The sequence below is a fragment of the Corvus cornix genome, chromosome 1, assembly GCF_000738735.6.
Source record: "Corvus cornix cornix isolate S_Up_H32 chromosome 1, ASM73873v5, whole genome shotgun sequence".
Taxonomy (NCBI): Eukaryota; Metazoa; Chordata; class Aves; order Passeriformes; family Corvidae; genus Corvus; species Corvus cornix.
The window spans coordinates 36173384-36200970 of NC_046332.1; the positions used below are offsets into that span (position 1 = coordinate 36173384).

The 27587-nt window shown below is 39.0% G+C and overlaps 1 protein-coding gene across 3 annotated transcripts; it reads left to right on the forward strand.

The window, feature by feature from the left end:
• Window positions 1–290: 290 nt before the first annotated feature.
• FOLH1B (folate hydrolase 1B) lies at window positions 291–27579 on the forward strand. 3 transcript variants are annotated; one of them, XM_010401080.3, is made up of 19 exons: window positions 291–474; window positions 1843–1951; window positions 4987–5173; window positions 5961–6062; window positions 7929–8054; window positions 9995–10181; window positions 11331–11424; window positions 13576–13674; window positions 15373–15458; window positions 16452–16571; window positions 17929–18011; window positions 18277–18340; window positions 18863–18930; window positions 20880–20971; window positions 21770–21860; window positions 22661–22925; window positions 23758–23839; window positions 25126–25218; window positions 26225–27579. In XM_010401080.3, the coding sequence occupies exons 1-19, from the start codon at window positions 357–359 to the stop codon at window positions 26412–26414; spliced, it is 2256 nt and encodes a 751-aa protein (XP_010399382.1). In that variant the 5' UTR covers window positions 291–356; the 3' UTR covers window positions 26415–27579. The 3 variants fall into 3 exon arrangements, 2 of the variants coding, with proteins under 2 accessions (XP_010399382.1, XP_019142310.1); XM_019286765.3 differs by lacking the exon at window positions 291–474 and adding an exon at window positions 615–1581; XR_002045756.1 differs by lacking the exon at window positions 26225–27579 and having other exon boundaries at window positions 22661–22771; window positions 25126–25214.
• Window positions 27580–27587: the final 8 nt, after the last annotated feature.

A 27587-nucleotide genomic window follows, 5' to 3' on the forward strand; every position in this document is an offset into this window, starting at 1 on the left:
GCCCTTGGAGGTGCTTAAGGAAAGACTGAATGTGGCACTCGGTGCCATGGTCTTCTTGATGCGGTGGTGTTCGGTCATAGGTTGGACTCGATGATCTCAGAGGTCTTTTCCAACCTAATTCTGTGATTCTGTGAAACACGGGGCGGCAGGATACCGGAGGGGTCTGGCAGAGGGGAGGTGGGCAGCGTGGAGCAGCCGCCAGGGCTCCGCCAGAGCGGGGGCCGGGCGTGCCGGCGGGAGGGCCTTTCCACGGGCGGGACGGGGCGGGGAAAGCGGGGAGAGAGGGGCTCTCCCGGCCGCGCCGAGGCGGGAGCCGGCGGGGCACAGCGAGTCGTGAGGCTGCCGGGCCGGCAGCCATGTGGACATCGCTCGGAGCCCGCTCGGAGCCGGCCGGCCCCAGGGCAGCCAGCGGCCGCTTCTGGGCTGTCGTCCTGGGCACAGCGGCGGGGCTCTTCCTCCTCGGGTTCCTCATCGGTACAGTGCAGACTAACCCTCCTTCGCATCGGGGCTCGTCCAGCCGGGGGACGTGGCTCGGAGCCGGGCCGAGGAAGGGCCGGGGTGGGGGGAGAAGCGGGCGGGTTTCCAGCACCCGGGAATTTGTGCCAAGGGTGCCTGAGGTGAGTCCGTGCTCAGCCGGCCGATACCACCCTCCCTGCTTCCCTCCCTTCACACCGGGCAGGTACAGTCAGTGACCCTCTCTGGGATATCCAGCTCCTCCGCAGAAGAAGGGGTTTTTGTGTCTTTGCCTTGTTTTTCTACTTACTTTTTGTTAAAGTTAATAGAAATAAAATAATGCTGTGGGCAAAAGAAAGGGGCGCTGGGTTTGTGAGGAGGGGACAAAAGACATACCCCTCGACCCTGCTGCCTTGAAACAGCCTCAGCCCCAGCCAGAAAACCTGGGGCTGGCGGGGCACGGACAGGAGGGGAGAAATAGTCTTTAATTCAATGTCTCACCTACTCCTCGTCCCAAGCAGACAGGACTGAGGATTGCTGTCGCGAGAGATTCCCCCTCTCTACCTTTCTTTTGGCTCCACGTATGAATCAGGATGAGCTTAGGGGAGGAAGGAAAACAAAAGAGGCACTCGTATTTTGCAATGCCATTCGGTATGTACTTGGGATTGGTGCCATTGGGAAGTCCCGACTGAATTCCTCTCTCATGTAGAGCCTTTCACTGTGCCTGTGACCATTGCCTCATTGGTGCCAGCTTGTTACCCTCTTCAATCCACTGGTTCTCTCATTCCCACTACCCATGTAGCTGCTGCTGCGTAAGCTCTGAATGTGTCCAGTCTGACTTAAAAACAGATGTCAGGAACACTTCTCTTTCTAGCCAGGTGTTCCTCTCATCACTTACTCTGATAGTGCTTGCTCAGTAAGGGAATGATTCCAGAATAAGAGCCAGACAGACCAGAGAGTGAGAAAGGAGTTAAAAGACATCTGTTCCTTACAAAGTGTGCCTGTGTTTCTGTGCATTTTTGTAAAGCTGCTGCCTTATTATGGAGGTAACTATATGACTGACAGCATGATGTTCTGGCGCTCAAGGAAGATAGATAAGTCTCCTTAGCATCTACAGGAAAATAACAGGTGAATAAATATATATAGAGAGAGTATATAAATATATAAGAATATAGTATTTTATATCACTCAACATCTACCTAGGCAAATAAGTTCTCTTACCATTTGTGGGATTAACACATTAGGTTATGGTTGCTTGTATGTGCTGAAATAAAAACAGTTGTAAATGTAAAACAGTGCAAACCTTGTGGGGAGACCAAAGAGAAGTGGTGTGTGTCATGAGAATATTGCTCTGATGTTTTTACTGTTGTATTTTTATGTGTTGTACAGGCTGGTTTGCAAAACCTACAGAAAAGAAGACATCTCTGAGTACTCATGAGGAGATGAGGACAGCATTCATGGCTGAGATGAAAGCTGAAAACATCAAACACTTTCTTTAGTAAGCAGTGTGTAGACTAATCAGTTCAGACAAGAAAAAAATAATCAAGTGGGAACCAGCCCAAGGATCACAGAACTGTAGAATGGGTTATGTTGGAAGGGACCTTAAAAATCCTCTAGTTTCAACACCCGTGCCATGGGCAGGCACACTTTCTACTAGACCAGGTTGCTCAGAGCTCTCTCCAACCTGGCCTTGAACACTTGCAGGGATGGGGCATTCACAGCTTCTCTGGGCAACCTTTTCCGGTGCCTCACCATCCTCACAGTGAAGAACTTCTTCCTGATATCTAATCTAAACCTGCCCTCTGACAGTTTAAAGCCATTATCCCTTTTCCTATCACTACATGCCCTTGAAAAATGTCCCTCTCCAGCCTTCTTGTAAGCCCCCTTTAGGTATTGGAAGGTGCTGTAAGGTCTTGGAGCCTTCTCCAGGCTGAGTGGCCCCAGGTCTCTCAGCCTTTCTTCTCAGGAGGGATGCCCCAGCCCTCTGATCATTTTCATGGCCTCCTCTGGGGCTTGTTCCATCAAGTCCTTGTCCTTATTAATGCTGGGCCTCAGAGCTGAGCACAGCACTGCAGGTGGGCTCTCACGAAGCAGAGTAGAGGGGCAGAATCACCTCTCTCAACTTGCTGGCCATGCTTCAAACAATTCAAAACAATGGAACATGACAATATAGATATTTTAAAGTCTATTAGAATTTAATGTAATAAATTTCTGTATTTTAGTAACTTAGAAGCTTTAACTGCAAGTACTTGATCTGTTTGTTTTAGGGATCTTATAAATGGATTATTTTTCTCTTAAGAGAATGTAGTATTTGTTAAAACTTGTACTTGATTTGTTTGCTTTAGGGATCTTGTAAATGGATTCTTTTTCTCTTAAGAGAGTGTAGTATTTGTTAAAACTTGTATTTACTCCAGTCAATAATAGACCACAAGTCATAGTTTATTGACAGGAATTTAGTTTCAGTGTAAAGAAAGAGCATCAGCTATTGTAGGAATAATCAACAAATTTGGATTTGCCTCATACTCCCAGTCTGATTACATAACATGGAGTTATGCAAAACTAAATTACTAAAAGACCATTTTCAGTTTATAAGATTTTGGCAATCCCACTGCTTTCATTCTAAGTGCATTTACCACGAACTATTGCAAAAAAATTACCTGGAAAGTATGGTCTCTTTACTACATAGCAGTCATGTACTGGACTATAACATACACATTCAAAACCAAAGATTTAGGAGTTTTTAGAGTCTTAACCTGTGTTTTGGCTCCTGCAAAGTCAACTGTTGTTAAATAGCTCTGTGAAAAGACCTTCCTGCCCTCTAAACTCCCTGTCTGTACATAAACAGAAAACATTGTACCTCATTAACTGTCATGTGGCCAGACCTGCAGTGAAATAAGGCAGATGTTTAGTCACTCCTCAGAACTACCATTACAGGCAGTCAGATTAGAAGAGAAAATGAAGAAAAACACAATGTTCAGTTAAATGGGAATGTAATAGAGGAAAGTGTTATTGCACAAATCAGCTTTTAATGAAAATGTGATACTTAAACACTTACAGAAAACTTAAACTCATACAGAAAACAGCCATTCGCACTCACAATAACACATAAGTGTGGTCTTGGTTCAGTATATGTCATCCAGAAGACGATGCTGTCACTAAAACAGTGACTTTAGTACAGTATTAGATGTTGGCATGATCAGAGGAATGTGATTTTATACAGCAGCATTTGGCTGCCAAGGACTTTGTCTAGTTTGGAGAAAAGGAGGCTGAGGGACAACCTCATTGCTCCCTACAGCTTCCTAAGGAGGGGACATGGCAAGAGAGGTGCTCATTTTTTCTCCCTGGTATCCAGTGGTAGGATGCATAGGAATAGTTCAAAGCTGCACCAGAGAAGCTTCAGACTGGACCTGAGGAAGCATTTCTTTACCAAGAGGGTGTTCAGACTGGAAACAGGCATTCTAGAGAGGTGGTCAATGGCCCAAGCCTGTCAGTGTTCAAGAGGCATTTGGACAATGCTCTTAAGAACATGTTTTAACTTGGTCAGCCCTGAATTGGTCAGGCAGTGGGGCTAGATGAATGTTGTAGATCCCTTACAACCTATACTATACTATACTATACTATACTATGTATAGTTCTTTCCAAGTGCTTTCTTTGATGTCTTTGGTCTTATTTGAACTCAAGAATTTAAGTTTTTCCTAATCTCACACCCCTTCGTAATCGAAGATACAATTTCCTTCATTAACACCAGCTGGTGCCACACATGCTGCTGTGGCATGTTTATGGCATGGTCATATGATAGAATGAGGACATCATGATGACAGCCTCATTCAACTGAGGGTTTTTTCAGCTGGCTTCACCACTGGGCTTTCACAATGGTCTGGACAATTTTTTTTTCAGACAATGGGCTGTTCACTATTTATGTTCTCTTTTGCTGTTTGTTATTCATGCTGGCATGACTTTTAAGTCACAAACTGTTGAGTTTTTCTTTTCCTTGTTTATGCAGTACTCAAAACTCACTCTCTTTTACTTACCAACAAGACACACTAGGAGTGAACCTTTAAATAAATCACTATTTGTGCCAAAATTAATTAAAATAGTGGGATCCAAGGAGAATATCTAGTTAATTGCAAGTAAGTATCAGAGTAATTATGCACTTTTCTAAATTGAATACACTAAGATAATTTTACTCAATTCTTTTATCATTTCACAGTGATAAAGTCTAATTGTGCATACGCCTACTGCTGCTCACAAGACAAGCAGTAAAAAATGGACAACACCCCATAGCTGGTGTCATCACACCATTCTTGCTAAACCATGCTGCAAGGAAGATAAAAATACCTGTGCTAGATCAGGACAGCCTGAAACCCTTCACCTCAACAGAAAAACTCATAGATGCAGAGAAGTCTTGGTCCTTATTTAGCCTGAGTATATCTGATCATTTCTATGATGTTTATTTCCAGCTAGTCTAAGAGGAGTTCTGATTATGCCTGACCCTTCAATGCCTGACCCTGCTCATTTCTTCCTTTTCTCTAGCAATTTTACACAGCTCCCTCACCTAGCGGGAACAAAGGAAAATATGCATCTGGCACAGCAAGTCCAAGCTGAGTGGAAGAAATTTGGTTTGGATTCAGTTCAGTTGGTTCATTATGATGTCTTGCTCTCTTACCCTAATGACACTAAGCCCAACTACATCTCAATAATCGATGAGCATGGCAATGAGGTACAAAATCCATAATTTTTCCAACCAGGGAACAAAATCACCTTCATACACCTGGGAAGGCTGTGAGGGAAAACTGTCCTCTGTTCACTTAATGGTTTTGGGCCTGATGCAAAGTTCATGGAAATCAGGGATTCCAGTTTGCTTTTATATTTTACATCTTTGTTTCATAATATATGTGCTAAGAATACTAGTATTTACCCTGATTCATACAGCATCCTGACATGTGGATTAAAGGACAATTATGTAAGTGAATTACTCCACGTAATTCAATTGTTTGAAAATCACTCCATTATTTAGAAAGAGGAAAGAAACCATGGTCAGCACCATTCTTTGCACTGATTTGTTGTACAGTATTGATGATTCTGCTAAATTCAATTTCTGGAAGATTAGAGTTTAGGCCTTGAGGTGTGCTATCACAAGGGGCATGAGTTCATTACATGCTAGCTCTAGTGCATGTAGAAGCTTCAGGGATGAGCAGAATGCAAGCAGTTTTACCACTGTGATCTAACCTGCTTTCATCTGCTGTACTGAGACCACTTCAGGGAACCCTGTGTTCATTTATGCAGGATTCTCTGTGAAGAGTGGAGATGGGATTTGTGTTCACACACTAAGCATGCCTACTGTAAAGGATGCCCAGTGCTTGCTGAAGTTTTGGCCACTTCTTTTGTAGAATTCTAAAACTAGAGTCCTTTAGTTTGCAAAAGCTTGTGAAATGTGCTTGTGAACAGAAAGTACTTATTTTCCATATTGCCTTGTTTACTTTATTCCTTTTCTCCTTTCCCATCAGATTTTCAACACATCATTGTCTGAGCCTCCTCCTCCAGGATATGAGGCTGTTAGAGATGTGGTGCCACCCTACAGTGCCTTTTCAGCCCAAGGAATGCCTGAGGTAAGGTAATGTAGTAGGAATTGAAGTAGTAACAGAAGTAGGAAAAGAAGCAGAGGCAGAAATAGAAATAATAGTAATAGAAAAGATGGAATACCACAGTGTACTGTAGCATAGCACAGAATATCAGAGAGCAATACAGAATAATGTGAAATTCCTTAGGCTTTAGTTCAAAACCCAACTTACCCCCAGCAGGAAAAGTGACCTAGCTCTGATATTCTTGGGATTATTGTGATGAAGCAATGTTCAAATTGAGCAGTCATACATATCTTTGATTTTTTTCTCTAGTTTGAGTCAGAACTGGATTTTATTTTTTCTTTTCCTTAAAAAATATGGCAATAAATCTTTAATACCAGCTGCTGTAAATTTCCCCAGACATTTCTGTAACTATGCACCATTGTTTCCCTTCTTGGTGGACAAATAGACTGTTACATTTACACAGCCAAATGAACAGTCTCACTTTTCAAAATGCTGCTTGCCCAAGGCTCACATTGACAGGTATAGCTGCACAGTGTTGAGTATGCTTGAAAAGCTATTGGTGGCGATGAAAGTGTTGCTGTGATCTGAATTTAATGCTAATCCTTCATGTCTTGTTATAAATATGGTACCAGCTGATGGACTTTCTTTGATAAAGCTAGCCTGTGAAACAGGAGTTTTCTGGTCTGTGATCATTAGTGGTTTCAATTAATGTTCTGTAAGATTAGAATTTCTTGGTGTTTTTCGCAATATCTTTCCTGTCTGTACGTAGAATAATTTAGGTTGGCAGAACCCTGTGAAGTCATCTGGTCCAGGCTCTGCTAATGCTTCTGTTCACACAGCTGAGTATTATATCAGTCATGTACTTTGTGAAGTTTGTTAATAAGCTGTTCAAGTCCAGAAAACAAAAGGTATACTGTATTCATTTGCCTCAGATACTCAAAAGAAAGCTGGAGAACCAGGCAGAAAACCAGCTGAAGAACCCGTACAGAATCTGTACCCTGGGACATAAGAGTTTTGAGTGTTTCAAGAATTGCAGTGGGAATTTTGGAGCATAGAAAGATAAAATTCATGGGGTTTGACCTTTTATCATAATATATCACCAAAGAAAGACAGAATAACATCACTGCTTTATTTGGTTTGTGGAGAGAGTAAGTGATGAGATGTGGGAAATAATGAAAACAAGTTTAAAAAGCTTTAGCGTCCTTCTTTAGGAATTTGTTTTATTTTAATTAAATATAAGAACCTTGTAACCAATGAAAACAATACCTAAAGACAGATTGTCTTCTCAAAATATGATGCTGATTTTCACCTTTTTACAAAATAATAGCTTGACAAGACCTCCAGGTACTTAGCTAGGGCTATTAGCAATAGCATTCTCCAGTGAGCTGTTGTCTGCATCTGTACTGCAAACAGTGCAGGAGGAGCATGTATAAAGCTCCTCAGCAGGAATACCCAATGGGGCCAAGGCTCTTCTGAGTCCTTGCAGGCCAAGAATTTTATGTTAAAAACCATTCTATTAAACAAGCTGTGAACTGCACTGCATAAAATACAACTGAAATTTACTGTGGTGTCTGTGTCCAACATACTTACAGCTATCCAAGACTGACTCCAGCTTAAGCAGACTACAAAGAGAAGCAAATGCTATCTGAGCACTTTAAGTTTCTGATACAGAAGTCATATGTGAACATTCTCTGTTTTGCACAAAGTCTGGCAGCTTTGGATTGCAGGATTCACTAAAAGTCACTTGTCTACGTAATTGCTTTACAATCAAAGGATTCATACTGCAGCCAGTCTCAGAGATCATTGTTCCCAGGTTGTTATCCTACTAGATCACATCCTCCTTTCAACATGCTCTTTGACATTGTTTCAAATCCTGCCTCCTTCTCTCAGGGTGAGTTGGTGTATGTGAATTATGGCCGCACCGAGGACTTCTTTACGTTAGAACGTGTAATGGGAATTAACTGTACAGGAAAGATTGTTATTGCCAGATATGGGAAGATCTTCAGAGGAAATAAGGTAATCCCTGTGTATAAAAATGTTACTGCCCTTCTCAGTGTTATTCCCACTTCAACTGTTCTGCTCTTCAGCATTTTCAAGAGACTGAAACACTTCCCTAAGCTGTTCTGGAGATTAGAGAGTAACTGAGTTTTCATAGACCCTGCGTTCAAAGATGATTCTTTAGTAGAGCTTGTCAAATGTACATTTCATAAATATGTAATACATTTCTAGGATAAAAGTAAATCAGTTGGAAAATGTTCCATATTTTAATATTCACTTGCATTCTATAAATTGTTCCAAAATATCACTAATAGAGTGTCATACACTTAATTCTGAACTAGATCATTCTTCCCTATTGGTTCAGCTGTTCTTTACCAGGTCAATGTTGTGTTTCTTTATAATGGTTCTGTACACCAGACAGAGACTATAACTATATGGAGGTTATTTTAAATTCTGTATTTGTTTATTCAACGTCCCCGTCATATAAATTTATTTTTAAACTACAGTTTTAGGCAGATTTCCATGACCTAACAGGAAAGGACATAATCCTGTACATACTTCAGGCATACACTCAAGTTGTTTCTCAACAGAGATGTAAGAAGACAGTCTATTTTAAGGGTGTTTGGCTCTTGTACAACAACTAGTTTGACCCTAATTTAAGCAGGTCTGTGATTTGTATTTGTCAGTCACCTAAGGGGGTATCAAGCATGGAATTCACTGGAATGCCAATTCTTATTATATGCTGTTGATTAATCTTGTGTGAAGCTTTTAAATAGATAACTCACTGGTTTACAAATATATCATTTTCACCAGTGAAAAGTGGTATATAACTCATATTCTGGGTCAGATAATATTTTCACTTAATTGTTTACCACTCCAAAAGATACTATCTGAATGGAAAAGACTTAAAAATTGACAAAGGTTTTATTGTCTGTGAATCTTTTCTTAAAATGAAACACCAATACTTTAGAGTTGCTACTATCTAGAGAGGCAGTTTTCCTGTGATTTGGAAATTATATGCCCTTGTTGACACAAAGGGATATCTTAATTCTTACAGTAGTATTTCTAATGACTGCTTATATACTGAAGAATTTGGTAGCCTGTATAAAATCTGGAGGACTGTACAGAAAGTTTTTCAACTTCCTAATGGTGTGCAAAAATAGGATGGAGGATGAAGGCAAGTACTGCATTTCCTTTAAAAAAAAAAAAAAAAAAAGAAAAGGAAAAAAAGCTATGATATTTCTGAGTTAAAGTACCCAAATTTAAAACTGTTGAGGATTAGTTGTCACTCAGTCACTATCCATCACTTTCATATCTAGTAGCAAACCAGATTGGGATGTCAGAATGACATATATTGTACAATAATAAAGTCACACATGAACACTTTTAAAACAGCATCCAGGTCAGTCCTTCTGCCACAATAAGCCTAAAATATGGGCTCTCTGCAGTTAATCTTGTTCACAAAGAAAGAAAGAGCCAAAGGCAGTTTCAAGCTCTCCAATCTTCCTGCGTAGTCTGAACCCTGAGATACATTCAGGAGTCATTTAGGTAAATAAGGTAAGTACAAGACTGCCTGAAAGATACTGTTGCATTAATGTGATACAGTTTTTTCTGTTCATAGTGTGTACATTTCAATAGTCAGCTGATTGTATTGATCTGGATGACTGAATGAAAACTCAGGTTATGCAGCAATACTGTGGAGGATGTTTTCCATGCCACTGTTGTTATCTCCCAACTAAAAGTCAAAGCAACAGCAGACCTTTGACTTTCATATGAAACCTGATATCTGCATATATATTTTTCAGGAAATTATGAGACAGTTATGGGCTCCTTACTTATCCCAAGCACTGTAAAAGACCCTGAGAAAAAAATCATTGTAATTTATACTTTCTTTTGCCCCTTGGACTCTGGGGTCAAGCTATAAAGGACTGGATAGAGACAGGAGATGTACTTTGCAGGTGAAGAATGCTGAATTGGCGGGTGCCAAGGGAATTATTCTGTACTCTGACCCTGCTGACTACTGCGCACCTGGAGTAGATCCTTATCCAAATGGCTGGAACCTTCCAGGTGGAGGAGCCCAGCGTGGGAATGTATTAAACCTGAATGGGGCAGGGGACCCTCTGACACCAGGTTATCCTGCAAAAGGTGAGTGACTCTAGAGAAGGCATTCTCTGAGGGTCTGGTATCAGGAAAGGGCAGGGGGTGGGGATGTTTTCTCCCTTGTAACAACACACTTTTTTCTTAGTCTTTGTTGCTAAAAGAGGCAGCTTCAGGTTTCACTGCAGTGGGCCACTTCTGTAAATGGTGCATGAGAGAAAGCGAGGGGATATTAGGGGGAGCCCTAGAGTGCTGATCTGTATTCACCACCTTCACCTTAGGCTTCCTCAGCTGCTTGAGCTGTGCCTAAGCTGTTTCATTTAGCAATTGAACCAGATAATTTTGACTGAAATTCATTAAGAACTATCTATGCCAGCACTTGGGCCAGCATATCTGAGAGAGGCAGTCACCTCAAGAAAAGTAGTCCCTAAGTGAGGGGCAGTGTTGCCTCTAGGCAACAGAACTTGAGCTGGAAGGAGATACATGCTCAAAACAGCAGCATGCCAGAACAGACCAGGAAGAAAATTTCTGGTTCCTCATGCTAGAGTCAGTGGTCTCACAGATGAATCCCTATCTCTCACACAAAGGGTCCCTGTAAATGTTGTATTAAGGAGGAAACTCTTCCATATACGCTTTTGTCCACATCATGAAGAGTAAGATTCTTATTTGTTTAAAAAAAATTATTTGTATTTGAGCTTTGTCAGAACAAAATCTAGATTTTGTTTTGTACACAAAAACAACAATCCAGAATATTCAGCAGTCCAGTGTATAAGATTTTATCTGCATCTCTTTCTCAACTGACAAATTTTTTTTAGTTCCCAGCTGAATGTTCCAAGCATCAGACTATGGGCTCCCTCTTTGTTCTAGTTCTTTCTGTGTAGCTTAGTCTGAACTTCTTTGTCAAGAAGAGAAATATTTCTACGTAAAAGTATTTCAACACAAAAAAGGAACAAATAATTTTAAAATTTCCAGCCATCTTTAAATGCATGACTGTAGACACTATAGGAGAACCTTCATTAGTGTCTCTCTGAAAACACATTGATAAAGCACAAAGAATAAGATCACTGGGAAGATGTCAGCTCAGCTTCCAGGAAAATGAAATGATTATTCCTGACTCCAGTGTTAGGACTGTGCTATGAATTGTGCAGCTTCCTTCTGAGACTTGTAAATATACAAATATCTGTTGTTTGCTTTCAGAATACACATACCGATTAGACAAAGCCAGCGGTGTAGGGCTCCCAAAAATTCCGGTTCATCCTATTGGCTATCATGATGCAGAGTTATTACTGCGGTAAGTGCATGGGGGGCATGAGGAATTTCTAGCAGATTGTTTTTTTGGAAGTTATGGGAGTATTTGAAAAGAGAGTAAAAAGACTTTTGTACTGTGCTTCTCCTGTAGCCGTTGAAATAATATGTTTGTTCCTCATTAGGAGGTAAGTGTGGTACCTATTGTTACATACCAGGTATGTTCAGAGTTGAAAGGATCATTTGTTATACATCTTGGTCAGTCAAGTATATTGGAATTACTAAGTGCCTCTCAGTGTGAATAAAAGCAAACATTTTTGCTTATCATGCCATTGAGGCTGGCATGATACCTGTCATGTAAAAAAGACCACAGATGAAGTCATTCATTTGTCCTGGGAAACAGTTGCCATGAATGTTTGATGAGACAATATCTGTCCTGTTCGCTGTTAAAGGAAAGTGTATTCTCTCACTAATCAGGTGTATTATGTTGTTTAAATATGAAATGATGCTAGTGAGGTCACTGAGGAAACTGGGAGTGTGACAGGGGATTGAATAGACAACTACATGTAAGTAAGTGTGCTTGCTAAACATGCAAGTGGCATGGAGGCAGGCTACCAGCTTGCCAGTGGACAGCAGTCAAATTCATAATGGTTTTAACAAGCCAAATAAGTTCTCTAAAAAAAACCTATGATGTGATTGAGTTGACATACATGTATCATTCCCCTAAAAAATGTAGCAGAAATCATCTGTATCAAATGTAGAGATGCAGAGCAGGAAATGCCAGGGTTGGCAACAGTATGATGGATAAGTGTTTAGGGCAGTAAATGAACATAACCCTGGGTAAGTGTTTGTATAGGAATTTTATGCCTAAATCACATGAGCTAACATTCTGCTCTGTCAGATGCCTCTATTTGAATACTAAGTCATAAAAAACAAAATCTGTTGGTCCTCTATGCAAATTTCCCTTACAGTGTTGAAGCTATTTATTTTCATGTGAGGCAGGATTTTACTGTCTTTGCTGTTTTTACATACCTGATGTTCATTAACACTGTTCTACTGTTTTTCCTATTTCCTCCCAAACTTTTATGGACTAATCCATCTACAAATTGTCTTTTGTTTAAAACTTTATAGTCATCACTGTTACCAGGATAACTGTGATGTCTATGAAGGTATAGGTTAAAAACCTCTTTTATCCACTTCCTATTAGTAGTGATAGAGCAGATTACTATGTATAAATAAGATGTAGCCAGACATTTCTGTTTAATAAGTATTAAATAATACTAGAACTTGATTTTAATAATTATAAATGAAACCTAAATTCTTTAAAAATACTGGATCATTGTTTTCACTTTTGTCTTGAGAAGTCATAGCTTCTTGTTATTGCTGCTATCACATTTTTATAAAAAAAATTTAGTAAGGGCCTGAAGACTTGTTGAAGTGTTCTGTGGAATAAAGCTTGACTGAGTATTCATTTACAGTAGAAGATATGCTTTCATTTACAATAAATGTATTTTGCTTCCTGAGAGCCAGAAAATCCAGCATACCTTCTTTGTATCTCAGAAGTTCATGTCAAAAATATAAATCCTTCAGGGGAATAAGTCTGGGTGATTGCAATCCACTGAATTACTGCATTTCCAGTTGTCTTAACAGGAAAAACATATCACTTTTGACAGTGGAACAAGAAAGGGTGACTTGGACTGATCACGTTTCTCCACTTTAGCCATCTTTGACACCCATCGACTGTCTATGCTATGAGATTAAACAGTGTGCAGGGACAGGCACCAGAAAACAATTGCCTGTGCTGTTGAAGAGTTGGAATAGGCCAAATTGCTCTCTGCTAATTCAAATGCAAATGCAATCCAAGGCAGTAGAATGTTCCAGGGACCATTTAGAAGAGGCAGTTTATATGCAAGACCTTTTGAGGCCACCACTGTTTCCCAGGGTAGCTGTAGGCCATTCCAAGCTAATCTCTATGCTCAGGATTATTGCTTTGTGTTAGTTTACTAGTATTAGTGTACCTAAAACTCCAGACTATTCTCCTGCCAAAGCTTGTAGTATAAATTGTCTAAAACAAAGACCAGCACTGGTTTGTGTGTGCATGGGACCTAGCAAAGTGTGGTTTCTGGTTCCTCATTTGAGTTTGGTGCTGTTCTAAGGTGTCTGTAGCTAATAATGATTTCTTTTTTTTCCATAACAGTAATATGGGAGGAGAAGCACCACCTCATAGTAGCTGGAAAGGAAGTTTGAATGTATCTTACAACGTTGGTCCTGGTTTCGCAGGAAATTATTCTACAAGGTCAGTTTTGTTTCCTAAGGAGAGTGTGCTTGGGATAGAGGACAAAAAGGTAGAGCAATAGAATTTGACCAAAGATAGAGTAGCTGGCTTTATTTACATAACTCCTTTAATTTTGGCTATTTCCTTGGCTCAGATACGCTCAGTGCAAAGAATTAGTACACTATGTCTTGATTTTATGGATATGACCTACTTCTTTAGTTTCCAGCTAGTCCTGAACCAGTTTCATTTGACAAGCATCTAGCCTTTGAAAAACTATTTGTTGAGAGTGAATTAGTGATTTTTTTTTTTAATTTTTGTTGTCTTTTTTAAATTCATGTGAGTCTAGCTTCTTGTCTTAGCTATTGACTTATATAAAGCAATATTAAACTGCTTTATATAAGCAGTTTTTCCAGTCATCAGGTTTTCCAGAAAAAGAGCTTAAACTACAATGTCAATTTATTGCTTCAGATTGTTTTTAAACTGAATTAGTAATTACAGTTTAGGACTAAAGTCTATGTGTTTCAATGTTGTCTGAGTGCAATGTACTGACTTCATATGAACTGTTTAACTTCATATTCAATTGTTCGTACTTTTTGAACTTTATATGAACCCTTGGGGCTGAGTTGTTACACCTTCAGCTGTGGCACAGATAAACAACTCTTGATGTTATAGAAAAAATCTCTTGATGCACCTCAGGTTGTCTGATTTTCTGCTGCCTGAGATGCTGCAGTAGTATTGATTGTGCTGGAGTGTTCTTGTTTTGGCTGGGGTAGAGTTTATTTTCTTCACTGGTGGCTGGTATGAGCCTGTTTTTCGTTGGTCATGAACACAGGGTTGATAATACAGAAATGTTTTTGTTATTGCTGAGCAGGGCTTACGCAGAGCCAAGGCCTTTTCTGCTTTTTGTGCTGCCACACTGGCAAGGATGCTGGGGGTGGCTGGGAGGAGACACAGCCAGGAGAAGCTACCCCAACTGCCCAAAGGGACGTTCCAGACCATATGACATCATGCTCACTACATAAAGTGGGGGAAAGAAGGAGGAAAGGGAGACATCTGGAGCGATGGTGTTTGTCTTCCCAAGTAACCATTACACATGATGGGGTTCTGCTCTTTTAGAGATGGCTGAACACTGGCCTGCTCATGGGAAACAGTGAATTAGTTCCCTGTTTTGGTCTGCTTGTGTGCATGGCTTTTGCTTTATGTATAAAATTGTCTTTATCTCAACCCATGAGTTTTCTACCTTTTACCCTTCTGATTCTCTCGCTGCTGGTGAGGGGGTGAGCAAGTGGCTGTGTGGGGCTTGGATGCTGGCTGGGGTGAAACCGGGACATGGAGTCAGTTCTGATTTGCACCAAACTGGAGAAAATTAGAACTATTTACCTTTTTAACATTAGATGTTTTCCATTTTTCTTGCACTGTTTAAAAAGTAGCTGCTAGCAAAAGATCTTTGGAGTTCTGATCCCGTTATCTATATAAATATTGTTGACATCAGAAATATTACATAGCTGTCGTAGGCTAAATGCTATTCTCATTTGCACAAGTATGAATCCAGAAAAAACTACACTGTAATATTTTCAGGTTTACTTTGGTTTAATAGGAGATAAATTTGGTCAAAATGCTTTCCTTATCATTTATTTTGTACACTTTTGAAAGGCGTCAAGATGTTTGATTATCTAATCTGGTGGACTTTCTTTTTGTATTTTCTTCCCAATACACTAGAAAGGTGAAAATGCACATTCATAACAACAATGAAGTAAGAAGGATTTACAATGTGATTGGTGCCATCAGAGGCATGGTGGAACCAGGTAAAACCATTTGCCTTCAGCATAATGTGAGTGAGCAGTGACCTTCATGGTTAGAAGGGGGACATGAGGAATATAGTTTTCTCTGAAATACTGCACTGCATGATCTTTGGTGTTGAAATATTTATTGCACTGGCTTTCATATGGTTCAGGGTATGTCAGTACTTTCACTGTAAATGCTAATTTTCAAAGGGGAGTCATAACCAAGATGGAAATACTTGTCTTCAGGCAAGTAACTTTGCAATTGAAAGAATATTCTTAAGTGGATATTGTTCCTTAATAAACATGGCAATGGATTTTGCATTCCATTGGAAGACACTAGATCCACCACAATTGACTTTTTGTCTGTCTTACAGTCTCTTGTAACCAGTGTGATTTTATACTCCAAAAAAACAGATATATAGACACCCCTATGAATGATGATAACAACTTTTATCTTCTAACTGCAGCACTTTCCTTTTGCCTAAACCACAACTATTAACCATATTATAGTAGAACAGAGACCTAGTCTGAATTTTATCTCAATAAGCGTATCTCTGCCATGATTTGGACAACAATTTTTGTGATTGATTATATAGATCCAGAGAGAAATACTGCATTCAGCACACCCTAATGTTGTGAATTTGTGTGCTGTACAGATACAATTAGTGTGTCAGCTTCTCCGTGAAACATACTATTGTGAAGTATGGAAAGATGCTTGTATCTTTAGAGTAAACCTGTAGTATGTTTAATAATAGAAGTAACAATACAGAGTTTGAGGTTTTAAGTCGTGTGGGATCCAGTTATTGGGTTTGACAAATTCTTCAGCACTGACCGAAAATACAGAGAAATGTCTTCAGAAATTTAAAACGTTTTTTACCTTTCTATCCTGTATTTTATAAACTTTTAATCTCTGTTGCCTGATACATACGTGGAAAATTAGAAATTACTTCAAGTTAACATCTCTATGTCAGGAAAAAGTTTTCCTAAGTAAACCTCCAAAATTAATTTCTCTAGACAGGTATGTCATCCTGGGAGGCCACCGTGACTCATGGGTATTTGGTGGCATTGATCCTCAGAGTGGGGCAGCTGTGGTTCACGAGATTGTGAGGAGCTTTGGAAAACTGAAAGAGAAAGGTAATGTAATGAAAGAATAAAGCACATCAAAGTAGCTGCTCTCAGCTGTGCCCATTGATTTCTGTGAGATTTAAATATATGCTTGAAATTAAAAATGTATTATTTCACTGATGTCTTGAATAAACACACTGCTGTGCACCTTGGTACATGTGAAGTACTTCTGCTCAAGAGATAGTACACCTAGAGGGAAACAAAACACACAATGGGGGATGCTGAAATAAACACAGCATTTAGGTACAATTGACTACTGTGTATTTGAGGCTGGTCAGACTGGATATGTCAGTGGTGTTATAAAGGTGACACGGTGGTAGACTGATAAAGGCTTCATCAGGGCAACACTGAGAGCCTTTTCAGCACTTGACTGTTGCTGGGAGGCATACTCAAGAATAAGTGAAGGATGTCAGTGTAATGCAGAAAATGAGCTGTGCAAACGTAGTAGGAGGTAGTGGTTAAAAATACCTCATGCCTAGTTGCATTAGAATAGGAACAAATGTCAACTGCACCAAGTTTCTGTTCCTGTCAGAGCAAATGCTGTCTCCCTATCTGACATTTCATGGAGAGAAGCTCTGACATAAATACCATGCTAGAGAAGTGTTCTTTGCCTGCCTATTACACATAAAACCTATTGACATTTAGTGTTATTTCCATTTCCTCCTGGTAACTGAATATCAGGGGAAGCTGTCTCTGGAATGCAAATGGGAAAAAAATTAAAAGTTAAAAAAGAAAGGGAGTAAAAGATGAAAAAGTTCCTGTAGCTTCAAAGAAAACTTTGGGCTGAGACACAGCAGAAGGGCAATAGAGCCTGTTCCATTTGGCCTGGGTTTAAATTGAATGGAGGCCTTCAAGTGAAAGATTTTTCTTTTGAAGGTGATCTGTCAAAGTTACAGGGAATCTCTTAGGTTTTGAAATCTGTCATTTGAAAGACAGGTCAAAGAATTTCTGTAGTAGATATGAAAATATGCCACTTTTCAGTCAGAGTAGACACTGGTATACAATGTATACTAAACAGAACCGACCAATAGGATTAGAAAAGCCTTCTTTCAAGAATTTGTGCACAGCACATTATTTTTCCTTGATCAGTTTTAGATTCTAGAAAATTTTCTTGCATTTAAAGGTCAGAGATGCAAAGGAATACATTATTTGGCACAATATTGAAGTAGAGGTGAGATTGCCACAACAACAAATCATTTCTTAAATTAGGTTACTGAAGTTGATGCTAAAGTTCCTTATAAATATCTCATTCCCCACAGATCATGGTAAAAGATGAGCCCCCCAAAAATGCCATATGTTTTCACATTAGTCATGTAACAAGCATCCTTTATTTTTGTAATACAATTTTCATGGTCTCTCACTGCAGGATGGAGACCAAGGAGAACAGTGATATTTGCAAGCTGGGATGCAGAGGAATTTGGCTTGTTAGGATCAACAGAGTGGGCTGAGGTAAACCAATAGTGTTCAAAAAGAAATTTCCATGGTAGCTGCTCTTTGAGAAATCTGCACTAGAAAGCAGCACTTCTTCCCTCCCTCCCCCTCTTTTCCTCACACACCACATTCTCTCTCTCCCTTGAGTTTCCTTTTGAGCTACCAAGAATCTCTAGCTCCTTGCAGTATATCTTTGAAACATCTGTTTCTTTCGTGAATGGGAAAGTAGTTCTGAGGGAAAAAAAGTTTATCAGCATTTTCTTCCTTTTTCTCTTTCTCACAGGAAAATGCCAAAGTATTGCAAGCACGGGGAGTGGCTTATATCAATGCAGATTCTTCCGTCGAAGGTACATGGATTTGACTTGTGTTTTACAGGAATAGTGATGATATGACTGGGAGGGATTTTGGCTGGGAGATTTATAAGACCTTAAGTGTGATAATTTTTGTTGCATTAATTCAGAAATGGATATGGGAAGAAACTGTGACCTGGAATCATAAAGTATCCTTCAGATATTCCTGTTGTGTCAGGGAAAAAGTCCTTTACAGTAGCTACACTATTTGGGAGGTCATAGGAGAGGCAGGAAGTGTTATGCCATGAGTTCTGTGGCTTTAGAGTCAGCTTTTTCTCTTATAACATGCATAATAATCATGGGGCATAAGAAAAGCTCTTAAGACTTGCTTCAAAAGTTGGGCTGTAATTTATCCCAGCCAACAGAAATGCACTGAGAAGATCACAGGAAGGCTCTTGTCAGCTTGCTTCTCATAAAGAGTGTAGCTCCTTAATCCCTTTCTTGTTACTAAACAATGGCATGAAATTTCAGCTGAGGGAACTTCCTTCTTCAAATAAATAGCTTTTCATGTTTTTTCAGGAAACTACACACTGAGAGTGGATTGCACACCACTGATGTACAGTCTGGTGTACAGTCTGACTAAAAAGGTAATATCACTTGAAACTTTTAGCCAGTATGTTCAGTGCTCACTTACTTGATGGGGCTCTGTCTGTAAAATATGGTGTGAGATCTTTATTTTCTGACCCCTCCTAGGTCAATAGCTAAGGAACTGGAGTTTTTTCCCAGGAGGGATAAGGGGATTTCAAGCTTATACCTTTAAATTATTAGCTATTCAGGATTAGGGGATTTTTCCACTCCTCCTGTGAAAGCATTACTTCTAAGAACAAAAGAATAAGGGAATGCTGTGAACTAGAGGACAGAAACAAGCACAAACCTGGCTGCCCAGATCAACTACTAGAATGCCCATGGTGGTGGGAGACTCTGACTCCCTTTAGGCAGGGGAAGAAAGTAGGGTGGCTACCATGTTGCTTTTGTGTGATGTGACAGGCTTGGTCAATGTGCTCAGCTTCAGTGTACCCTGTTAGTAATTCATTGTCTCTGACCATGATGCTCTCACACATTCGTGTGGAACACGAAATTAAGAGGTAGGGACCTTTCTCAGGAAATAGCCACAACATCCTAGATGTAAGATGTTCCTTGCTCTGGGAGTGGGTCTTAGAGGCTGGCATTTTATTTCTGAGGGTTTTTTTTCCTTTCAACTGTATCAAACAATGAACATTTAATTAGTTTTTGTGTATGTTTTAGATGCCAATGTAATGTATATTCAACTACTGTGTATATTCTGTGATCTGCTTTATGTATTCAGTCATCTGTCTTTTCTTGGGTTGATAATTTATTATCGCTTGGAGGCTGGCATTAGACTGGTGCAAAAGTAAAGGAAAAGTAGTAAATCAGTATAGCAATTTTCTGGCAATTAAAAGACAGCAAATAAAATGTAACTCTGTTAAAAGTAGGTACCCAGATAAAGATATTTCTGTCCTGAACTCCAGAAGAGTTGATCACCTGCAGTTTCCATGGTAACCTGTGCTAAGTGAAGGTGTTCAGAACTGTCAGGAAATCAGGTCAGCAGAGCCTCAGTTTGGACACCAAAGAGCTGTCATTAAAATGTTGACCTAAATACCAGTAAAAATGCTTGTGTAACCCTTCTTCGAGCTGGGAAGCAAAGGCTGATGAATGCATGTAACCACAGCTTGATGGTGGCTGATGTCTGAAGAGAATGCTGATCACGAAGCATGTCCCATGTGGTCCCATCCAAAGTTAATCTGTGGTTAAAAGTCTTCATGGTGATAATTCTGTTCTATGAACAAGTTCCTTCATGGACAAAAACCCAAATAAATTAGTTTTAATTTGATTCCTATTGTGGAGTAATTCTTAGATAGAAGATAGGTATATTAATAATAGAATGTATATTAATAATCTTTAATAGATTCAAAATAGTAAAACCTCAGCAGTCCATCAATATAAAGATGAAAAAACATCCACAGTGTTTAAGCTGCTCAGTTACCTGCAAATTAGCCAGTGATAGGAATGAACTTTAGAATGATCATGATTTGTATGCCCCTCTAGCAGCTATGATGACATAAACACCAGGTACTGTGCACTTAGCCCTTCTAAGGTGCTTCTGCATCCATAAACATATTTTTTGTGAATTGAAACAAGGTAGAAACAGTTCTGGATTTAAGTAAGACAAAATTGAAATTTCCTGCCAAAGGAAAGCAGATTGTTTTGGTTTTGTTAAGAGGTTTCTCTGCTGAATATTTAAATTAAATGGCTGAAAATCTCATAAAGAAATATCAGAATGTAAATATTGACTTGAAATGTTTTGCTTTCCTTGTGTTTTCTTCCCTCTAAAGTTACCTACTTTTTAGCAAATAAACTATTTTTCTGGAAAATGCTATGCATTTGAAGTGTTAAAATGGAAATGCAGAAAGGTTGAGGGACTTAAGATGATTTGCTCATTGCCCTAAGCCATAGGCTTGGTGTGATAACAGGTTGCTTGGTAACATTTAAAATTGTACTTTTTGTCTTTTTCTAGATACCAAGTCCTGATAAAGGGTTTGAAGGAAAATCTCTTTATGAGAGCTGGTATAAAAAAAATCCATCAAGTGAATATAAAGAGGTCCCCAGGTCAGTGAAAAAAGGAAACAAATTATATACCAAACATTATTATAACTTGTGGATTGTGGGTTTTAAAGAAATACTCCTATGAAATGCTGAGTGCTGAAAAGAAATGGTATGATTCTCAGCTGGTATAAATTTCAGAGTTGCAATGATTGCAGCTGATACCCTATTGTAACACAGTTTTGTGAACATGCCTTTGTAGATGAACAGGAGGCTTTATATACGAAAGTTTATAGAGATTTAGACAAATAATGGTAGTATGCACAAGCCAGTGGCAGGTGCACAAGATGTTAACTCAACAGCTTTCCTTTGCACTTTTTTCCTGTCTCCTGGAAGGCCTCTGAGTTCAGGTGGCTGGGGAGCACACCAGGCAGGATTTTGCAAAATTGTCCTTCAAATTTACCAGGGTGTTTCTACAGAATCTCAAAAACTGATATTATTTCATGAAGCCATGCTGGTACTGCTGTGATTTCTCTGAGTTGAGAGCTTGGGATAGTGGAAGTTCAGCAGAAGGAAGGTCATTGGTTCTTGTCAGTGATAAACGACAGTGAGGTGAATTCTCCTCCTGAGAACTGGGTGTCTCTGGCCTGGAGAAAGGAGACTGCCCCTCTGAGAATGCAACTGATGAGGTGCAGGTAATGTAGGAGTCAGAGGCAGTTCATGGTGTATTGACTAAAAAGAGCACACTAGGAAAAGTGTGTAGTGACTGACTCCTGAATAAATAACTGCCATGGTATACTTGAAAGCAAACTAAAATTATACTTTAAGTATTGTCACTCAAGACATTTTCCTCTTTCTTTAAAGAATAAATAAACTGGGTTCTGGCAATGACTTTGAAGCCTTTTTTCAACGTCTTGGCATCGCTTCAGGCAGAGCACGTTACAGTAAAAATTGGGTAAGTCTGTGTCTTTGGAGTTTGGTTTCCCTTGTAACTGCCTGAATAACATCACCTGTAAAGGACCCTTTTAGACTTCCAGCTTTTTAGGATAGTTCAGTTCAGTGTGTCAGAGTGGTGTTAATTACTACAATTGTATGTGCTACCTCAACACAAATATGTAATAAATAAGAATTATTAACTTGGTGTTAATCAGATAAAAGGACTTTTGCTCAGGACTAATGAATGTGCTCAAAATTATCTATGGTTGATGAAGGCTTCTTAGTAGCTTATGGTGACTTTTGAATGATTTGTAACACTTTACAAAGCTTTGAGTTCAAAATGGTTTGTATTTTATTGAAAATATGGGTTGGGCTCTGGAGCTTATTGTGAGAAGAGATTAACTGAGAAATGTTCAAGGAGCAAACTATTCAGTGTGGTCATTTCCTCTGAAAAGGAAGAAATATCCAAAGACACAAATGATTGTTGAATCCAGCAAGAGAGGAAGTCCAATCTCACCTGGATTTAGCCAACTGAGAGTTACGTGTCTGTGCTTAGCTACCTTCTTGGGGCTGTGTATGTGGTCAGTGGAGAGAGATTTCTCCAAATGACCATTCATCTCATCATAGGTTAGTGTCTAAGAGAACCACCACTGACCAGTTTTTCTCCTTCGACTGTCTATAGTGACTACATAGGATTAGTATGACCTGAACACATAAACTTTACTGTGCCTTGAATCCCACAGCAAAGGTTTTCAAGCCACACTGAAATATTCATAGCTGAAGAATGGTTTTGTTTTGGTTTGGTTTCTTCTGTTCCAGAACGTAGAAAAATACAGCAGCTATCCAGTTTACCACAGTGTCTATGAAACCTATGAAATTGTGGAACAGTTTTATGATCCCACTTTCAAGAATCATCTGACAGTAGCTCAGGTACGGGGAGGGCTGGTGTTCGAATTGGCCGACTCTGTTGTGCTTCCTTTTGACTGTAGAGATTATGCCTCAGCTGTGAGCAGCTATGCTCACATCATCTATAATTTGTCAAGGAATCATGAAGAGGAGCTGGCAACATACAATGTATCCTTTGGTACGTACAGTCTTTCATCACATCCTTCCTCTGTTAATGCTAACAGTGCCTTATATTAATGGATGTCTTAGTCACAACCTGGTATTTACCTGGTGCTGTATGAACAGTAAATAAAACAAGAGCAACACCCTCCATTAATTTGAGATGGGAATTATTTGGTCACTAGAATGCCTATGTAGGGACTATGCCACCACTAAATAGAGCTAACACTGATAGTTGCATGTGTTTTGACCTGCGTGTAATTTGCCAGTGTTGACAACAATATATCATTGCCATGTTTCCTTAAAAAAAAAAAATCACACAGCTTTGCAGCTTATAGTGTTGGGTAATTCTGTGCCTGAGAAGCGTTTTTTTAATTAGCAACATTATAGAGTATTCAGTTTAGGATTTGGCTGCTAATGACGAAGATCAGGTACACGTGCATGCGTGTGGACACACACGCATGTTCTCAGTCTTTCTCAAAACTCTGTGTGGAGGGATGTAACAGTAACACACAGGTTGCTGGGATTTATAAAATCTACACAGTCTGGTTCTCATTCCATGATCCAGTTTTTGATATTTCTGTATATTCTTCAAGTAGCAAATAGTAAACAATATTCACAAAAATACTTATTTCTATTGTTTCTAAGAGAGGTTTTCACACAGAATTACATATTTTTAATGTAGGAATATGGGGTCACCTTCTTTTCCTTCAGTGAGACTCCTTAAGTGAGACTTTTAACAGTTCATGATCATGATCACAGTGGAAGATAAAGCTTTAATTGAAGAATTTGATTTGTTAAATGATATCTTCAGAATCTGAAGTTAAATGCTTTCTTCCTGCTCCCTCCAGATGCTCTGTTTTCAGCTGTGAAGAATTTTACAGAACTTGCTGCTAGCTTTCATGAGAGACTGCAACAAATAGATACCAACAAGTAAGTTTAACTCATTTTTTCTTCCAGTCAAATACTCCATGTAGTTCTCTGTGCTCAGGAGGGCTTAGTCTTGACTTGGTGCCACTTAATTGAAAAAAAGAAAAAAAATGAAGCTGCAGTTGTGGCAAGCGTTTTGATGAGCTTTCAAGAAATTCTATGCACCACCTATGCCAAAAGGCCTAGTTTGCACCTGACTTAATTCTTAATGTATTCTTTGTAGGCCATGCCCAGAACGACAAGCCAAACTTCCTTTTGTATATACATATATGTATGTTCCATTTCTTGGGAAGAATCTACTTTAGCCATATGCCTACCCTTAGGGAACACTAACTGAGAATAAAAGCCATCTTTTTAATGGCAGCAACTTTCAGATAAAGGAGATAACAGTAACCTCTTATGCAAAAGACAACATTTATGACGTATGACCTGTATGTGATATTTTCAAAATGGCTTTATTGATGGATGGCCAAAATCTATGCTTTAATTCAACCAACCAGTTTCAGTTTCTGCTTGCACCACTGTAAACTTGAAGCAATTTCCTTAGTGATAGTAGAATTAATCCAGGTTTACTGTGATATAAATTTTAACATTTTTTATTGTTGAATGCCTTTGAAGGTCTACAAGTTACTTTGGATGTAAACCACCAAGCCCACATATACTCTGTATAACCTTCTTCACAGTTCTTTTATTTGTTAAGCATCGACAGTATGCTCAGGGCTATTCAAAGCACACAGACACAGATGGTCTATGCTCTAGGGAATTTAAAATCTACCATCAGAAAAACTCAATCTCAGATGGCTCAAAAGATGATTGTACCATCACAGGGTTCCTTTTTCTGAGATGTTGTGATTTTACATAAAAAGAAATGCAACTTTATTGAAGTAGTTTGTGGCTGGCTGGCTTTGTGGAAAAGAGGTTCCTTAGAAAACTGTTGTACAAAAGAAGAGAATGCTCTGCCTAAGCATCCTCATGAAAAGGAAATAAAGGAATAAGAGGCAACATGAGACAAAATACCTGAAATGCTGTCTTCTTCAACACTATCACTTGGCCTTTAAAAACAGCTTTAAGAGACTTTCCAGTTACGAACCAGACCCTGTCACAGGATAGATCAGCATAATTCTGTTGTGCAGGTTGGCTGACACGGGCTATCTTTTGTGGGCTACACTTAAAGTTCAACATCACAGATCTGCTGTCCTTCATAAATACCAATGTGTATGCCAGGATAAGAGTAGGTCAAACACACTGTAGTTAATGTATTCAACATATTGCCTTTTTTTTTTTTTTAGCCTGCTTGCTGTCAGATCACTAAATGATCAGCTCATGTTTCTAGAAAGGGCTTTCATCGACCCTCTTGGATTACCTGGCAGGCCATTCTATAGGTGAGAAAGGCTTACTTTTCTCATGGAGTATGCTATGAGAATTCCTTTAAGATTTACAGGTCTCTAAATGGAGTTACAATGATTTTATTCACCACACTAAAAGTAGATGAGACAGGAGGAATAAGACTGAAAAGGGGAAACGACATTGGGGGAAACTTCAGTGTGACACACTCTACAGAATGAGGAAGAGTCTTGTAGGAAGCCCATTCAGATAATTCCTCTTGGTTTCATGTGACTTCTAAACAGATGTAAAAGTTTCGCCCTGGAGTCATTTTAAGTAATTTTTGTTGTAGGGACTTCAGGAAGTTGTTCTTATTATTTGAAAGTGAAATAGAGTATAATTGAAGTACCTACAATTTAAATAATTTTAAGAGCACAGTCATGGTAGCAAATGTAGTGTGGAGAGCAGTACTGAAACAGCTGGGAAGGAATTCAGTGGTCCTCTCATCCAGTTCAAGAAGTAAATCTTATTTAAGAGGCAGTGAATTAAGTCTAGCTTTTTGGTCCTTTTACCAGTCTGCATAATTAAGAACAGTAATCTCTCCACTAAAAACTAACTGCAGAAGGAGAAATTAAGATCTACAATCTTTGTACCTCTCATAGCTCATGGTTAAAAATCTACTGAGAACAGAGTCTCTTGTTAAAAGTCTTTCCTACCTCAAAGCCTGCCTGTATCTGATGGATACTGTGTATAGCTCTGAGAAAAAAAGTTGGCTTTTTTAAAATCTTTTAATTTCATCTAAGTTGAGGGAAAGGAAAATACTTTAGTTAACTTTATCTCAAGTAGCTAAAAGGCTGTGGAATTCATATGGCTTAATGTAGCTTATGTTATTTTCTTGCTTCATGGACTTTAGCTACTATTGCTGCAATAATCTTATTTATTTACATATTCAGTGTCAGGAGTTTACAGCTGGTATAGAAACAGACTAGTTTTATCCATAAAATAGTATGTTTTATTTTCCTAATGCATAATACTGTTATTTTTTTTCCCTCAACTTCCCCACAGACATGTTATCTTTGCTCCAAGCAGACACAACAAATATGCAGGAGAATCCTTCCCAGGAATCTATGATGCCATGTTTGATATTGAAAGCAAAGCTGATCAACATGAAGCCTGGGAAGAAGTGAAGAGGCAGATTTCCATTGCAGCCTTCACTGTGCAGGCAGCAGCAGAAACACTGAAAGAAGTAGCATAAAGATGAACAATATAGTTGTCAATGAACACTAAATGTGACAGTTTGCAGAAGCCTTAAAAGTGGAGCATTTGAAAACACTAGGAGGATTATAACAAAGAATAAAAAATCAAAAAAGTCTTGGTCTTTGCAAATAATATACCCAAGTGGAATGCATTTAGTAATGTTAACAAGGTAATGTACTCCATTCTGAGAGCTCAGGATTTAGATGTCTTCTGAAGTGAGAGTGAAAATGTTTCAGGTTTTCTCTCAGCTTTGTATTTTAATAGTTGCTAACCACTGGATTTATTTTCAGAATTCTGAATTTTTCTAGCTTGATTATTATAGTGAGCTTCATAGTTCTTCAGGAAAAAAGAACTCATTTCATGTTTCTATCAGTTACTAATTTTGTTGTTGCCTTTTTGTTATTTACCCTGGGATTGCATAATTATACTTCAAGACAGACCTTTCAGCCCTCCTGTTACACATAGATTCATGGATGGAGATGGGAAAACTGTCACATACCATGTGCGGCATGTATAACAATCATAACAAGTTTTGGGCAGCCAGCCCAGAATACTCATCCATGACATTCTTTTCCTCACATGCTGAACCTTGCAGCTGTTTGCAAATAAATTTAAGCAAGAAGCTTTTAGTCACTGGAATTAAAACAAGGCAGTACATCTTGTCAGACATATAGTCATCTCACAAAATGTCTTTCGAGATGAAGACCCTATTGTTACTCTTTTACCCAAAATCCACCCGTGCTATGCCTTGCCCATATAAAGGTGTTTTTAATATGAAGACAGAAGCAAAGAAAATTCATCATGTTCTTAGTTTGAAAGGATATCAAATTATTACCATTTTTGTAGAGTCTGTATGTCAGGTTATCATGTGCTGCTTGCTCTTATGATGGACCGTGGGACATCCAAGATCAGACAGAGAAGACTCAGAAAATCAGATCCCTTCATCTGACATTTTGCCACTGGAGGATTACTAACCTCTTGCAGAGCTAATATTTTGTGTGATTTGATGTGCCATGCTAGCTGAGGACTCTACCATGTCTTAAAAAAACCATGATCTGATGGTTTTCAGTATAATGGTAGATTATTTTATTTTCCATGAGGCTTCATTTATTCATAAATATTTCTATACTTCACATTAAAACCTTTTAGACAAGTTATTACAATTAAGTCA